Source organism: Ooceraea biroi, chromosome 10 (assembly GCF_003672135.1).
Source record: "Ooceraea biroi isolate clonal line C1 chromosome 10, Obir_v5.4, whole genome shotgun sequence".
NCBI classification, from domain to species: domain Eukaryota; kingdom Metazoa; phylum Arthropoda; class Insecta; order Hymenoptera; family Formicidae; genus Ooceraea; species Ooceraea biroi.
In genome coordinates this window covers 3,557,631-3,573,070 of record NC_039515.1, presented here as the reverse complement: position 1 = coordinate 3,573,070, position 15,440 = coordinate 3,557,631, and the positions used below count along the sequence as shown (strand labels likewise).

The window sequence follows — 15,440 nt, the reverse complement described above, 5'->3', positions numbered from 1 at the left end:
TATATATATATAATATTAAAGAATATTATTTTGTTTTGCTAATGAAATTTTAGAAATTGCAACTGTGACGCAAAGCAATCTTCACATGTCGTAAATAATATAATAATTTTTGTATATATTAACTTATTATTGTAAATATACAATTAGTAGTACATGTTACGTACTACATTATATGTTATATTTATATAGTTTATAAATATCTATCTGTCGCATTTGCTAATTAACATCATCTTATGTTCAATACAAATATTGCTTCGACTTAGAAAACAATACTAGATAAGGAATAATTTGTTTGCTAAACATATTTTTGAAAATACATAGATGAAAAGGTATTAAAAACACGTACTTCGTATCTGTGAATTGTGACACATATTTAAAGTAGTTATTACGTTCTGTCGTATTATATACAGCGAATAGTTACGCAGAAATATTATCATTTATATACTGCATTATGCATAATGAAAGATTAGGTAAACAATACTTTCTCTGTTCTATAGAACAATTAAGAAATGCATCAAAGGGAATGTATCGTCCATTGGACGTGACGGAATTAATTTAAGCCTTCCTATACATTGCCAACCGTTATAAAAATCGTCTTATCTACTTCGAGGTTCTTTCGAGAGTTCAATAAGCATCGCTATGTATTGTCGGTTGTTTCCGGCGGAAAATTCGACGTGTCGATAAGAAGCTCCTCGTTCACGTTCTGTTGTTTCTCTTCCGGCTCATACTCTTCGATGTCATCGCTCGCATCCGCAAACGTTTGCGGGCCAGTGGATTTGTACTGGAACGCGGAATGCGACAGATCCACTTCAACCGGGAACAGCGTCACCACCGACAACAGATCCCGGGTGCTGGCGTAGTACTTGGCCAGGCCGGCAGCGAACTTGTGCAGCTGCCACACCACGTCTTGAACGTGCTTGTTGTCCAGCAACTCGAGCTTCACCAGCACGTCCGAGCGGAGCTTGGCGAACCTCGCGCGAGCTTCTTGCCGACACCTCAGCACCAGACGGTACTCGTAATTGCCCGTTTCCACGCGGTAAAGCGGTTCCTGTAGAGCGGCGCAGCTCTGCTCCTCGTCGTCCAGCTCCTTCACCTTCAGGCAGTAAGACAGGTACTCGAACTTTGCGTCGGCGTACTTGCTGATTGTCAAGCGCGTGTCCGGTATGGCTTTATTCAGGTACGTTCCCAGGTCGTTCAGTATTGGCTTCAGAGTCTTCAGCATCGTCACTCCGAATTTCTCCATTTGCCTGTGCTGCTCGCCGAACTGCCTGAAAGCCTCGCTGGCGCGCGGCTGCGGCTCTCGCACCCCTATAGCCGCGAAGGCGTCTCCAAACACTGAAACGAACCAATCGAATAAATCGATACGCGCGATACGACGGTAATTACGATGCTTGATAAAGAAAAAAAAATACCTTTGTAGATCTGCGTCAGATCAAAAAAGGCGTGCAAGGTAGCCTTGGCATGCGCGACGAGACCTCTGTAAAAGTTCTCCGTACGCTTCAACGCCATCAGCCTTTGGACGAGGGCATCGTTGCACAGAATGGCCCGCGACAGGCCGAGCGCGTCTGCTGTAGTGCTACCCATCCCTTCGACCAGTCTGTGCTTCACCTACGAAGCGGAATGTTCACGGTTATTCAATTGAAGCGGAACAGGATGTAGTAGGATATGCGGACATGATCGGCTGCACTCGCCTTTTTGAGAGCGATGTCGAGTGTGCGGCCTTGTTTCGGATCGGCATGTAACTTGTTATAATTGATGCTGACTTGCGAATTGCAGGATTGTATCATCTTTGCGACCTCCACTTTAGTCTTGCCCCTTACCGACGCTCCGTTCACTGCCACAAGCTCATCCCCGGCTTGCAGAGTGCCGTCCAAGGCGACGGGTGTATTGTCGAATATCTGCACGATGTACAAACATGGACAAAGCGGCGCGCCGCCGCCGATGCTGATGCCAATGAGATTGCTGGCATCCTTCTGTATCATGACATTCCCGGACGTGATTGTCATGCCCCTGATGTTCAAAAGGAAGAACGAATGTAAGAATAAATATGTCAGTAAACACAGCGAAAAGAAAAAGCAAACGCATGATAAAAAACTGCTTTAGCTATTAAAATACAAATATGCAATGTAGCAAATAAAAGTTTATATGCGCAAAGCATATAAAAATTTCTTAGTGGAAATTTATCTCAAATGAGAATAAAGTATTGTATAAATATATTATATAAAAATAAATAAGCAAGTTTCACACTCTACTTATAAAAACTATAAAACTTTGATTCTTACCTATGTTTTGTGTCATCGTTATAAATAAATAATTTCATTAAAAGTGGACAAAGTTATCAAAAACGATCACTAACAATCAGACATTTGTACATAAAAACACTACTCACAATTTGCATGAATACTTACTAGTACCAGTTGTACACTACGTATAATCTCGTAATAAAAATGCTTTCAAATTAAAGATTGCAATTATCATCACACATACACAAGAAAAAATATTTTCATATCATCGTTTATAGGTGATGATCCTAATCTGACAATAAAAAATGCTCCATGAGAAGACTTACATCTGATTGGTGAGTCGCTGCTGTGTACACTGATCTTGCATGACCAGCTCTATGTCTGGTCTAAGTCCCAATACGATAAGCGACAATAGAGAAGGAGAGAATTGAAATTTCGTGGGATAAGAGGCGCGTGTAAAGCCAGATGGGAGAATAGAGAGTAAACGTAATTGTCACGTGGAAAGAACAGTGCGTACATGCGATCTTCCATCATAGCCAGTTGGTGCAATTCGACGCTAGCCGATGGTACGGTGGTCAGAGCGATAGAAGCTTTGTCCGTGGTCGGGCCACACGAATCTCCGGGCGTACCGCCCTTTGCGGACGTCAAGGTCGCGTCACCCGCTCGAGTCAAACTGCTCCACCGCACCGCGGCAATTCAGGCATGCATGTTACGACCAAAAGAAAGCACATTGAGACTGTAATGCAGCGTGACGAGTTACAGCTAACGACAATTAGTCCCGGCGATTGGCCATAACCAACATTTTGTCCTCCTCGAAGAAGAAATCATCCTCGAAATCCATGCCCAGGCCGGTCATGTTCGCTGCGGTGGCAGCAGTCGTTAATTAATTGTCGCCTCCTTGATTACCGCCTACCGCGACTCCTGTTAATTCTGTGAAAGTTAGTAACGTTACGTTATATTAGTGACAGAGTGAGGTGGATTACTGCCTATCGTACGTTTTTACATTCAGATAGAGGAAAACCGTGCAGGCAGCGCGATTCAAGGATCGACAGCAGCAAGATAAACATCGAAGAAAACACGTCTGTCAACTTCTGAGATGTCACTTATGTCACGGGTTATCAAAGATAGACTTGATTAGACACCGCACACCGCATGAATTCGCGAAACGTGAATCGAGTCAGACAAATCAACCGCCTGTTTCAAAATAATATTCAAACGATCATCGACAGAGTGGTATAAAAACCTTTTTTTATTTTCTGAGAATGAAAATAAAATTGTATTACTTTCGCAAAATTCATAAAAACAGTTAACATTTCGATTCTAGTCGCGATGTTGATGGGCTAATGAGTTATCTTGAACTCAAACCTAACCTAGCTAAACTGTAATTATTTAAAATCAGTATCACGTATCTAATTGATAATAAGAAAATTAATCATATCGCTACATGATTCTTTGAATTATTCAATAATTTCGAATTGCATCTGACGTCAATTGCGTGCATCTCGTCTGATCGCTTCCGCCGCCGGCGAAAATCGTTGCGCCATCTTGCGCGGCGTAGTTCGTGGCGGTGTTGCCGCGCCGCGTTGTGTCGCTCTCATGTTCCACGTTGTCGTCGCATTGTGACGATTTACCCGTCGACCTTCCACGTAGCACGCCGGTGATGCTGGTGATGGTGGTCGTCGCGTTATGCCGGAGCGTCGCGCTGTAGGACCAGTAGTATCGTAGCGAGCGCATGTGAGGTTGAATTTAATTGATATTCTTAACAGAACGAGCACGTGCCGGATAGCTGGTCACGATGAGGAGATTCAACATTTTGTTCTTGCTCGCCGTTTCGGCGATCGCGCTCACGGTGAACGCAGGTAACGTGCGATTTACGCTTTATTCGCGATGTACACAACCCGCGCGCAGGGAAGCAACCGCTACATTCGGTTCTTCATCTGGTCGTTTGAGCAATTCGTCGGTTTGAGATAGCGAAATAGTTTTGCACGACTGATTCGCGTAATTGAATAGCGTTTTTCGATATCGGGAGAAATCCAGCTGTCGTTGCCCCAATTGCTCTTCTTGTGCGCGTTTGCACAGCTGTCAGTGTGCTTAGAACACGGATTTTTCTAAGATACATTTATTATCGAGTAAAAAGTATTTTTGATAAACCAGAGAATTGGATTGGTATTTTATATTTTTGTAAAGTGTCATAAATATTAATATTTAGAAATATATTAAGTTTTGTGCAAAAGATCTCACCAAATGTTTTATCTAATAAATGATAGTGCATGTACAACTCTATTATTACTATGTAAAGTATAAATATTAAGACATTGTTAAATGTTGCATTGAAGTTCAATAAATCTTTACATTACATTCATTTTTGTCTTAATCAGGATTTGGCGTTTATGCTCAAGAAGATGAGAACATCGACGATATTGTCGATGTGGAAGGTGAAGAAGGTAATGTGATAACTGATGAGGAAACGGAGGAGGATACAAGTAATGCTTCATCCGATGCTGACACAACAATACTTTTCACAAAACCTGTACACAATTCATTATCCACTCTTGGTACGTTAATTGTTTTTACCTTTTACTATCACGATTATAATGTTCAATGTTCAATGTGGCACTAAAAGACGTTCTAAATTCGACAGAATTACCAGCTGGACATATAGTAGAATTCCTCGTCAGCTTCATTAACAAGGGTGAAAATGATTTCGTTCTTGAGACGTTAGATGCGTCCTTCCGTTACGCGATGGACTTCAATTTCCATATTCAGAACTTTTCGACGTTCACGTTCAACAAGGTTGTGAAACCTAAGCACGAAGTTACGTTGGCTTACTCCTTCCTACCATCTGAGAGCTTCGCCGGAAGGCCGTTCGGCTTGAACGTCAATCTTAATTACAGAGATGGGGTACATACGAGTTTGTGCGCGGCACTTTTAATATTTAGTATCATGAAAAAGTCAGGATTCAAAAGACAATGTCTAAAGCTGAATATAAGCATCTTACATAAACTCTCTTATATGGAATCATGATCTATGATTGGTGCTCTTGCAGAATGGAATTAACTACAATGAGGCAGTGTTTAATGAAACTGTACAAATCATAGAAATAGACGACGGCCTCGACGGAGAAACCGTTTTCCTCTACGTATTCCTCACGGCGTGCGTTATATTGACGCTCGTGGGAGGTCAGCAATTGTTGTCTTCTCTAGGACGTAAATCGCGCTCGTCTACTACTCGCAAAGCGCCGGTAGAGATGGGCACATCTAATCCTAACAATGTAGATTACGACTGGTTGCCAAAGGAAACTCTCAATAGAATCAGTAAGTGAAATCAAAAGTTACTGAACATTTACGCGCGCGCGTGTTAACTGAAATCGTAAAACAAATAGTCTTTTATGAAAGCTTTAATTCAATTATTTTCATTGCAGATAAATCTCCGAGGACTCCGAAACAGAGTCCGCGACAAAGAAAAGCGAAGAGGACAGCTGGTTCTGATGATTGAACTATGTGTTAATTATTTATATACGTACATTATTTAAAACAGATACAGAAAAATCTGTATTACGTAAAAGGGATGCAATAATTTTTCTGTTTTTCTGTTTTAAATAAGAAGAGTCGCAGTGCTAAGGTCTCTAAAGCGTAAACGAGAAATATCTGGCTCCAATAAGTAACGCAGAATTTTTATCGATATTTCAGAGACGATATGACAGACAAAACTATGCAGTTATGTACCGTGATATTACAGGGACATGCCTATTCCTGTAATATACACGCGTACATTCAAGACAGACAACAGCGTAACAGGGAGACTTGATAATAATGTTTTTGCACTGAATCTACATATAGAGTCACTGTACTTAGCGTAAATTAGCTTTGAGTTTTCTCCGAGATAATTCATCTCTTGTGCAGAGTGTTATTATTATCATTATTATTATTATTATCATACGAACAATGTGAATGCATGTGTGCGTATCGTAACAGAAGCGAGATTGTGATTGTTCTGTAATTGTATACTGATGTATTCAATAAACGCGCAATTTTGTACAAACTCCTGGTAATCTGATCTAAATGCTCAATGCGGTTCTCACGTGTCATCGTGACGAAACGTCAAAATCACTCACGTCGGATTCGAAATCCGGAGCGTGACGCGTGCCGTCACCACTCTTCTCCCTTCGACATAACCTGTACGCGCGTATGCCGTGTGTACACGTAACCTACAGCAAACGCTGTCGTGGACGTTGCACCTTCGGTGCCGTGATCACACGTCATTACCTCGCAGTCGCTGGCGCAGCGTCGTCAGTTTCGTGTTTACGCGCGCGCGAGCAGGCGAAAACGCGGCAGAGATGTCAGACATGAGCAACTGGTTCAATTCCCTGCCGATATTCACGAGGCACTGGTTACTGGGCACCGCGATCCTGACGCTACTCGGCAGATTTGGCATCCTGAGCCCGCACTCGCTGATACTGTACCCCGAGCGGTTTCTAAACAACTTCGAGATCTGGCGGGCGGTGACGAGCGTCTTCTACTATCCCCTCAGCCCGGGCACGGGCTTTCATTTCCTGATCAACTGCTACTTCTTGTACAATTACTCGCTGAGGCTAGAGCGCGGGGAGTATGACAAGAAGCCCGCGGATTATCTCTTCCTCCTGCTGTTCAACTGGCTATGCTGCGTCATCATCGGGCTCATCGGCGATTTCCAGTTGCTCATGGACCCCATGGTGCTCAGTGTGCTGTACGTCTGGTGTCAGCTGAACAAGGATGCTGTCGTGCAGTTCTGGTTCGGTACGTGTCACCGTACACACTCCTGTCTTTTGTATAATTTTATTCATAACTTCTATGATCAACTGACCCAATTGATTTGTGAAAATCTAATATTTAGACAGTGTTACATCAGCTTATGGGGATTGATTTGTTTGCAGGCACGCAATTCAAGGCCATGTACTTGCCATGGGTCCTGTTCGGATTTAACTTGATCATTTCCGGAGGAGGCATGATGGAGTTGTTCGGCATCTTGGTAGGACACCTGTACATCTTCCTGAAATTCAAGTATCCGCAGGAACTCGGCGGCCCAGAATTGCTAAATACTCCAAAGATACTTGAAAGCTACTTTCCACCTGAGAGAGGGAACGTATCATTTGGGAGTGCGCCAACACAGAGATCAGTGGCAGGACAGACTCAAGCTCAAGGGAGAAATATATTTGGTGGACACAACTGGGGAAGGGGTCACGTCTTAGGTCAATAGTTACATGATTCTATTTAAATTTATCGAATACAAAAAATTTCCACTATTACTTATTTTGCGAACTATAAGTTATAATACTTATAAGGTTTCATGATACATCATATTTGTTTTATAATATATGCGTTACCAATTCTTCCAAATATCTTTGTAAACTTTTATATAACTTTAATCTCTCTCTCCTTGCAATATGTATCCAGCAATATGTATGCATTTTTTTTGAGATAATTTAATGACAAGATATAATGCCTGTATACTATTATAAATATGAATGGACAAGAATGTTTCATATCATTATAAAGTTGTAAAACTATTTACAGTTTTGTATGATTACTATTTATAATACACATGAATGTTTTCTTACGAAAACAGTTGATAAAGATAAATAGGAAAGTTTATGTAAATTGTGTGTTATCTTTTTGTGAAGTATTACCATGTTTCCTCGATACATAGCTGACTGCACTAGATAATAAAGTATGCTTATCCGTAATTTGTATTTATTCATTATTAATTTTCTTGTACATTTTCATATTTAGTAATGAATGAAAAAAATGAGATTGAAAGGAGAAATATCTGTACAATATGCATATAATAATTCTGTTATGCTTTGAATATAAAAATATTTAAATATATCACATTACAAAAAAATCAATTTTGGCAATCAATATATAAAGTTAGAGCTTCCCCAATATTTCTCAACAATTTATAAATAAATTATATATAAATCCTCGCGATATTTCGATACTTTAAGTAAGATTTAACCACTGCTAATTGCTACAATGCATATTTAAAAACTAAATAAAAACAAATAAATATGGAAGATAAATGAAAAAAATGACATGTTTTTCTTTCTTTTTAAAAGTTTTATTTTCTGCACCTTACAAAAGTCTGAAAAAAACAAAAGATGCATAATACTTAGTCCAAGCAAGTTACATAGCTCCATCATCAAATAATATTGTTACATAATTTTTTATTGAGGTTATTTCCTCAGTGGCCAAGTGCCTGCCAGCACCAACACCATCATTGATTGATAATGTTAATGCTGGACAGGTGGATGGGATGCCAACCCCTACCGAGGGCCCGTAGTTAACACTTTTCATCTTTAACGCTACCATAAATTTAAAGACTAATAACTTTGCGAGATTGTTAATGATGAGTCACATAATTATATAATTTGCAAACAACTACAGCAAACTGCTCAAACATTTCTTCGTCAACATCAGAAATGAAAAGGTTGAAACAAAGGGCCCTATACCTACCAAAATTATTCCTCAGGAACTTCCAATTCTCCAGCGTTTATGTCGTCAATGAGATCATGAGGTGGCCTGCCTTCTATGGTGCATCCAACCGACTGACACGTGCCCAGGATCTCTTTGACGGTACCGGCAAGTGTACGCGACATTGATCTCGGTCTCATAGAGCGGGCAATGGAAACGATATCGTCAAACGATAAATTTCCACTGTGCTTAATGTTCTTCTGCCTTTTGCGATCCCTGGGTGGCTCTTTGAGGGCCTTGATTATCAGGGAAGCCGCAGACGGCACGACTGAGATTGTGGCTTGCCTGTTCTGAATGGTGAGTTGAACCGTGATCTTCAGACCCTTCCAGTCACTGGTAGCCTTGGCAATGTCGTCACCAACTTTTTTGGGAGACTGAAATATGGATGTAATCAATCAGCATGTAATAACGCACGGAAAATTGTAAAAGGTTGTTACTAGTGACGATTCAGTTTCTATGTAATCAAGTTTACACGAGATTTTTTTCCAAGCTTACCAAACCAAGGGGACCAATTTTTGGGGCAAGAGAGGAGGTAGCTCCCACTTCACCACCAACGCATCGCAAATATACTGCGGAAAAAAGAGAGCAATGTAAAAAACTTGTGTATGAATAACACAAAACTTAAGTTTCTTCGATTATAAAGAGGTTATTGAATTTTCTAAATATATTACAGAAATGAATGAAAATATAGGAAGATACCTTTCTTGATTTCATTTGGGTCGAATTTGGGAGGCATCGTAGTAGTTTCTGTTAAAAATTTCTACAAGAAAGCGCGGATGAAATCCGATTACGGAAAACTACTGAACACACGTCTCCACGCGACAAACCTTACGACGAAAAGAAGAAACGTGGACTTTACCGGATACTAGCGGATACCGAATGAGAAATGTTAAAGAACATGAATATCAAGAGCATCGAATATCAACCAAAATACTCTCCACTAGAGCGCTATCTTGCGAGAGAGTCCATACATCGAAAGATGTCACTAGCAAAATTACTAAAAGAAAAGTTTTCCCATTGGTCGCCATATTTTAAGTGCATCAGTGCTCACTGATGTTGCATCTATACAGGGTGTCCCATTTTATATTTGTCAGTAAAATATTTCGATACGACGTCGTTTCAGAGAAAAATGTTTCAGACAAAAGTTATATGGCTTCGAGGGGGCAAGATGATGATATTCTCAATTTAATTGTAGATGGCGCCACTTTCGAGATTTCATCATGGCGGCCATTTTTTTAAATGGAAGTCGATTTTTCTCTCTAAGTGAAAGTTGTAGCTGATAATGAGACGAATACAACGGTTTTTTGTTTTTTGAAATTGGACCATTTTTCAGTGAGTTACAGCGTTCCAAAGTATACTGTTTTATAATTTAAGTATACACATAAACCAAATCTTGTATCGAAAAATGTTTCTTACAAAAGTTTTATGACTTCAAGGGGGACATAAGATGCTGCCACTGATTTGACCTTGGGTGCACCTGTCAAGGTTTATGTGAAGGTTAACTCTTTTTTTAATGGATCTCTTTATTTCTCATTATACAGTCTTGTAGCTTACCTCGAGAGCTTTTCAAAACACTATAATAAAGTATTTTTTCGTTAAATATTATTCGAGTTATGAGAACTACAAGTTACAATACTGCCGGCATTTGCATTACCCAAAGTGTACCGTTCTATCAACTATCCTACTTTTAGCGCTACCCAGGAACAACGGCGTGGACGTAGTAGGTTTCTGTTCCCTTCGGGGTGCTTTATTAATGTGAGTCCCCTTGCCTCTCACAATTGGGGTGCTTGATTTACTATAAATTTTTCGATACAAGAGTTGGTTTATGTGTATACTTAAATTATAAAACAGTATACTTTGGAACGCTGTAACTCACTGAAAAATGGTCCAATTTCAAAAAACAAAAAACCGTTGTATTCGTTTCATTATCAGCTACAACTTTCACTTAGAGAGAAAAATCGACTTCCATTTAAAAAAATGGCCGCCATGATGAAATCTCGAAAGTGGCGCCATCTACAATTAAATTGAGAATATCATCATCTTGCCCCCTCGAAGCCATATAACTTTTGTCTGAAACGTCATATCGAAATATTTTACTGACAAATATAAAATGGGACACCCTGTATATTCGTGCATCGTGGTCAAATAATTCTCGAGGCGCGAAACGCTTCAAAATGAAAACTATTTTGGGCGCCAAAGGTTGCGGGGTAAAAAGATACTCGACGTAGAATCTCTCAAATCATTTTAATACGTTTTCGGAAACAAAGTTTAATTGCCACAGTCATACTTTTTATTATACGATGTATATAGAGCATTTATATATACTTTTCTCTTTATATATCTAAACACACATACGTTATCGTACATCCTGTAGGTCATTTAATCGAACGTAATCCGTAATAGTAGATTCGTGTCATATATAACTTAGTGAGCGGAATTGTTGCGCCGTCCTCGTCTCTTACGACTGCTGCCGGACGGCCGGTTCGACGAGGCCCACTGCTCGTAGAAACGTTCGGCTTCAAGCCACTCCTGATACTTGTACCACCATTCCTCCCACTTGATGTAATCGTCGAGAGAAAGATCGCGAAGATAGCCTCTTGCCTTGTAATAGTCGTACCGAACGCGAACGTCGTCCCAGCACTCGAGGCCCCTCGGCCCTTGCGCCAGGAGCGACTCCGGGTAATGACCAGGCGGCGGAGAATCGTAGCCCAGCCGTGCGATCCTCTCTTCTCCCTCTATGACGACCTTCATCGCGTTCTCACCGTCCTTTGTAATGCGCATATTTTCCATATCCCTACGATCCACGCTCCATTGTGCCATTTTGCCGAATCTACGAAAAGAAATGCCATCATTATCTATTAATGACTGGGAAAACCCAACTCGAATGAATCCGTAGATTCATTTCGAATTTTAGCTCGGAGAAATGTCTAATAATGACGAAGTACCGCTCTGACAGTGTCATTCTCGGCGGCCCAACGTGCGACGTGGTCGACGAGCTGTCGCTATCATCGCTAGGTGACGATTCGGGTGGTGGCCGCATCATCTGTGGTGCTCCATGGCTCGAGTGTGTCTTTTCTACTTTTACTGGCTTCCGTAACTTAAATTTCAAGAAAATTGAAACTTCCTAATATGTAACATCTCTATTTTTGGGAAATTAGTACGCGCTGTCGTGCACACGAGGCATGTTTAATATCGCGCAAAAGTATCACGATATAATCTTACGAGATTACTTATCGTAATCTTAAATTACTACTTAAGCTTACCTTTCCACGGAACTTGCATAGTACTCGAATCTTTCTCTTCTAATGGAATTACAAAATTATCAAAAGCAATAATAACGCAAGTAAACATTTGTTTTACCAATGATATAGTTTCTGGTACACGTGGGTCTTCCGGCATTCTGCTGCTGTGGTGCTTCTCCTTACGACGTATCTTGGTCTCCTTTTCCTTGAGGGTCTTGTAATCCTTCTGGTGACGCGGTGACGGTTGCGGTGCGGGCGGTGGTGTACGCGGACGCGGTAGGGGCGGTGAACGCGGCCTGGCGCGTGGCTGCAGAGCCCGCGAACTGGATGCAACCACTTCCTTGGTGTGTACCCGCGGACGAACCGGGGTCATCGATCGCGAACGCGAGCGGGACGGTGGCGCGACGCGTCGTCGTTCCTTTGGCGAACAGACGGAACATGATCGGTCGGAGCACGTGCTGCCTGTGCTGGGACTACGTGCGGCTGGCCTGCCTCTAGTGTGCTCGCGGGAGGAACGTTCGCGCGGCGAACGTGGACTTCTCGCCCGTGGACTGCGTGGACGGGGACTGTGAGGACTGCGCGGCCTGGGACTCCGCGGGCTCCGCGGGTGACCTCTGCTGGGTTCACCACTGCTGGCTCCGCCCACGTATAACTCCTTGTAACCGCTGTGACGCCACCGATTCGGATCGCGCTCCTCCGCCTCGAGTAGCTTCTTGTTCCAGTAGCTCGACTGTGACTCGCGTGCCTTCCGCATCACATTGTCTATCTCTTTTCGCTTGCTGGAACTCTCGCCGTGTGACCTCGGCTGAGACACGCTTGTGTCCATTCGCAGTCGACTCGAGCTGCTGCTGCCCCTCCTTCTGTCGTAATCTCGAGATGACATTTCTGATGGAAGACAGAATGACGGATGTTTAATTATTTTGTCGCCTTTCATAACTGCTTAATCAAGACAAGAAAATATTGTTTTGAATTAAAGAATATAAGAAAGCATTTGTATCATTCTGATGCAACATCAAAATTGTGAATTTTATTTTAAGAAATGATAGTATTATGGAACTCTTTGGAATCTTTCACTACACTGACTCTTAACATGAAATGTCAAATTTTTGTCAATTTACCTTATAATAGAAAGACGGAAGACCAAAGATATCTGTAGTTTATCAATAACGTATTAATAACGTTATTCTGTAGACAATGCTGCGACAAGGATAACGCGCTGACTGCTGCAAACGCGCCGAAAGACCGTCGGTAGTAGCAGAAGCACTCGTCCTTAGGATTGATTTGCCTAGGCGAAAAATTCTACATGTCACAAATCTGGTACACCGGAGTCGCGTCGAGAGACGACGATATAAAGTTAGCATTCTCTAAAGTGCGTGTGTTTTCGGGGGCGTTTGTTTCTCACGTGAGTCCCGACTTTTTGCGACAGTGTCCACAATGTGTACGTGATGCGTCTCCGTCGCAAGGCGGGCATCGTACGACGCCTTACCGTCGGCCACTCACGGCACGTCCAGAGATTGCAGTGTACAGATCCATGCGTGCTCGCATTGGGATCGCGGCGATTCCGCACGCGATTCAAACCCGGCGAATCGCGCGGACGGGCGTCCTCAACCGAGGCCGCGAACATGAACGAACGTCGCGACAACGGTCCTCAATCGCCATATCGCGATTGAGAACACGCGGCTCCGTCGGGCATCACCCGAGAAGTAACGCGCCGACATACACTACGATACGCCGCATTCGGCGGCACTCGCGACAGCGGCGGACACGGCCGACGGACGCGGTGGCGGCGGCACGTCGCGCGCCCAATTTAGCATCGACATTCGGTCGACCGGGTGATCGATCCGGGCGACGTCGGATCGTCCGGCCCGCTCGTGCATCGCGTGCCCGGACATCACTCTCGCAACATTCGCAGGCATTGCCCTCGCGACAGCGGCCGGGCACTGCCTCCGCGACGCGTTTGCCCGTCGCGGCGGGAGGAGGACGTGTCGCGGACACATCGCCCTGGTCGACCCGCGGTACACTCGCGACGCGTTCTATTCTTTACTTCTTCTATAGATGTCATCATCTGACCCTGTTGGGGTATGGTGGCACTCTTTTCTTTTTTTAGGGTTTTTTTTTTCTTTAACGCGACGTATCGTGGCTCGGCTGACACCACGGTGCCGCATAACGCCAAAACCCCAAGCGCGGGTCTTCAAACGCGAACGGCGGTACCGTGCGAGCCGCGGCGACGACGCCACGCTCAAGGAGCGTGGTTACCCGGGTAACACCGCGACGAGGATCGCCGGTCGCCGCGATCCGGGACGACCCGAGAGAGAACCGCCCGAAGGGAGAAAGCCCGCGTAACCGGTATAAGCGCGCGCGCGCACGTTCGCTCGCTCGCGCCCGACCCCCTTCGCTTTTTCGTCTCGTAAAAGCGAAGGTCGAAGGCGGCGCCTCTTTTTCGCTCCCATTCTCCCGGTCTTTCTCTCTCTCTCTCTCTCGCTCGCTCGCTCACTCGATCTACCGCTTTCTCGCGTCCTCTCACTCTCTCGCTCGCCAAGCCGCCTTTCTGCGTGCACACAGTCGCGCACCAGATTGCTCCCTCTCTCTCCCGCTAGCATCGACCTCTCTCTTAACGCCGCTGTCACAGAGCACCGATTACTTGTATGAAGTGCGGAATTCGAATACGGTGTCGTCTCTCACGCACGCACCCACGCACGCACGCACGTACGTACGTACGCGCGTACGTCAGTGGCGAATACGTGCTCGGCTTTTACGGCTTTTACGCGAGAACGCCCGAAGAAACGTCGCTCCGCGCTCGGTAGCGCGCGCCACGGCGTCCGGCGCGGATACCCGAAAAATCAATCGACCATCTCTAACCCTCGCGCGATCGAACCGGACTCGGAATGAGACAATCATCGACGGCTACCTGCGGGGTAACCCGCGGGACGAACGGACACTCACTTTTTCTCAACGCGACGACCCGATAACTTGCTTTTCTGGCACGTGTCCCGGCGATTTATTCTCGCGTGACGTCGTCGAATATGTTCACTCTACTCCGTAGGGGAGGAGACATTCTCCACTAGTCTCGATTCACTGGTAACGGACGCGAGGTAGATGGTGAACTTGGTTCGTCGTCGCGGAACGATCGATTAATTGGGCTGTGTTCCAAAATTCACTGCCAGTGCTGAATATTGGAACGCAGCCGATCCCCGCAGCGAATCAGATTGGTTGCTCACTCTATGTTAACGACAGAGCTCAACCCTGTCGCCATCATGATCTATAGGTGCCTTTTCATGCAGCGAATGATTTTTAGCGAGTAGCGAATAATTCGCCACGAATAGTTTGTGAGCGTCGCATCTGTATGGTTGCATGTCAACAATAGTAAGAAATTATTATACATAGTTGTTTTGAAATGCTTTTAAATATTATATTTAACAAATATAGATTAAATTACTACTTTGTAG

At 43.6% G+C, this 15,440-nt stretch overlaps 5 protein-coding genes across 9 annotated transcripts; 2 read left to right on the top strand and 3 right to left on the bottom strand.

Annotated features, from left to right (window-relative positions):
• Positions 1–98: 98 nt before the first annotated feature.
• Positions 99–3,395, bottom strand: LOC105278303 (PRKCA-binding protein). Of its 4 annotated transcripts, none has more exons than XM_011337297.3 (7): positions 3,239–3,395; positions 3,044–3,173; positions 2,761–2,916; positions 2,570–2,629; positions 1,692–2,010; positions 1,413–1,608; positions 99–1,335 (listed from the first exon to the last, which is right to left on the bottom strand). In XM_011337297.3, exons 2-7 carry the CDS (start codon positions 3,097–3,099, stop codon positions 638–640), a joined length of 1,485 nt encoding a protein of 494 aa, XP_011335599.1. In that variant the 5' UTR covers positions 3,100–3,173; positions 3,239–3,395; the 3' UTR covers positions 99–637. The 4 variants fall into 4 exon arrangements, with proteins under 4 accessions (XP_011335599.1, XP_019886886.1, XP_011335601.1 ...); XM_011337298.3 differs by having other exon boundaries at positions 638–1,335; positions 3,247–3,395; XM_020031327.2 differs by lacking the exon at positions 2,570–2,629.
• A 499-nt stretch (positions 3,396–3,894) lies between these two features.
• On the top strand, positions 3,895–6,284 carry LOC105278302 (translocon-associated protein subunit alpha). Its single transcript, XM_011337296.3, has 5 exons — positions 3,895–4,102; positions 4,622–4,798; positions 4,885–5,144; positions 5,290–5,557; positions 5,665–6,284. Exons 1-5 carry the CDS (start codon positions 4,039–4,041, stop codon positions 5,736–5,738), a joined length of 843 nt encoding a protein of 280 aa, XP_011335598.1. The 5' UTR covers positions 3,895–4,038; the 3' UTR covers positions 5,739–6,284.
• Positions 6,285–6,579: 295 nt separating this feature from the next.
• LOC105278304 (derlin-1) lies at positions 6,580–7,965 on the top strand. The gene is made up of 2 exons (XM_011337300.3): positions 6,580–7,018; positions 7,156–7,965. The coding sequence occupies exons 1-2, from the start codon at positions 6,580–6,582 to the stop codon at positions 7,476–7,478; spliced, it is 762 nt and encodes a 253-aa protein (XP_011335602.1). The 3' UTR covers positions 7,479–7,965.
• A 368-nt stretch (positions 7,966–8,333) lies between these two features.
• LOC105278306 (60S ribosomal protein L12) lies at positions 8,334–9,630 on the bottom strand. The gene is made up of 4 exons (XM_011337301.3): positions 9,452–9,630; positions 9,248–9,321; positions 8,735–9,126; positions 8,334–8,363 (listed from the first exon to the last, which is right to left on the bottom strand). Exons 1-3 carry the CDS (start codon positions 9,486–9,488, stop codon positions 8,740–8,742), a joined length of 498 nt encoding a protein of 165 aa, XP_011335603.1. The 5' UTR covers positions 9,489–9,630; the 3' UTR covers positions 8,334–8,363; positions 8,735–8,739.
• Positions 9,631–10,977: 1,347 nt separating this feature from the next.
• LOC105278307 (serine/arginine repetitive matrix protein 1) lies at positions 10,978–15,093 on the bottom strand. Of its 2 annotated transcripts, XM_011337302.3 has the most exons (5): positions 14,938–15,092; positions 13,113–13,279; positions 12,113–12,879; positions 11,698–11,849; positions 10,978–11,582 (listed from the first exon to the last, which is right to left on the bottom strand). In XM_011337302.3, the coding sequence occupies exons 3-5, from the start codon at positions 12,875–12,877 to the stop codon at positions 11,177–11,179; spliced, it is 1,323 nt and encodes a 440-aa protein (XP_011335604.2). In that variant the 5' UTR covers positions 12,878–12,879; positions 13,113–13,279; positions 14,938–15,092; the 3' UTR covers positions 10,978–11,176. The 2 variants fall into 2 exon arrangements, with proteins under 2 accessions (XP_011335604.2, XP_026828970.1); XM_026973169.1 differs by having other exon boundaries at positions 13,113–15,093.
• Positions 15,094–15,440: the final 347 nt, after the last annotated feature.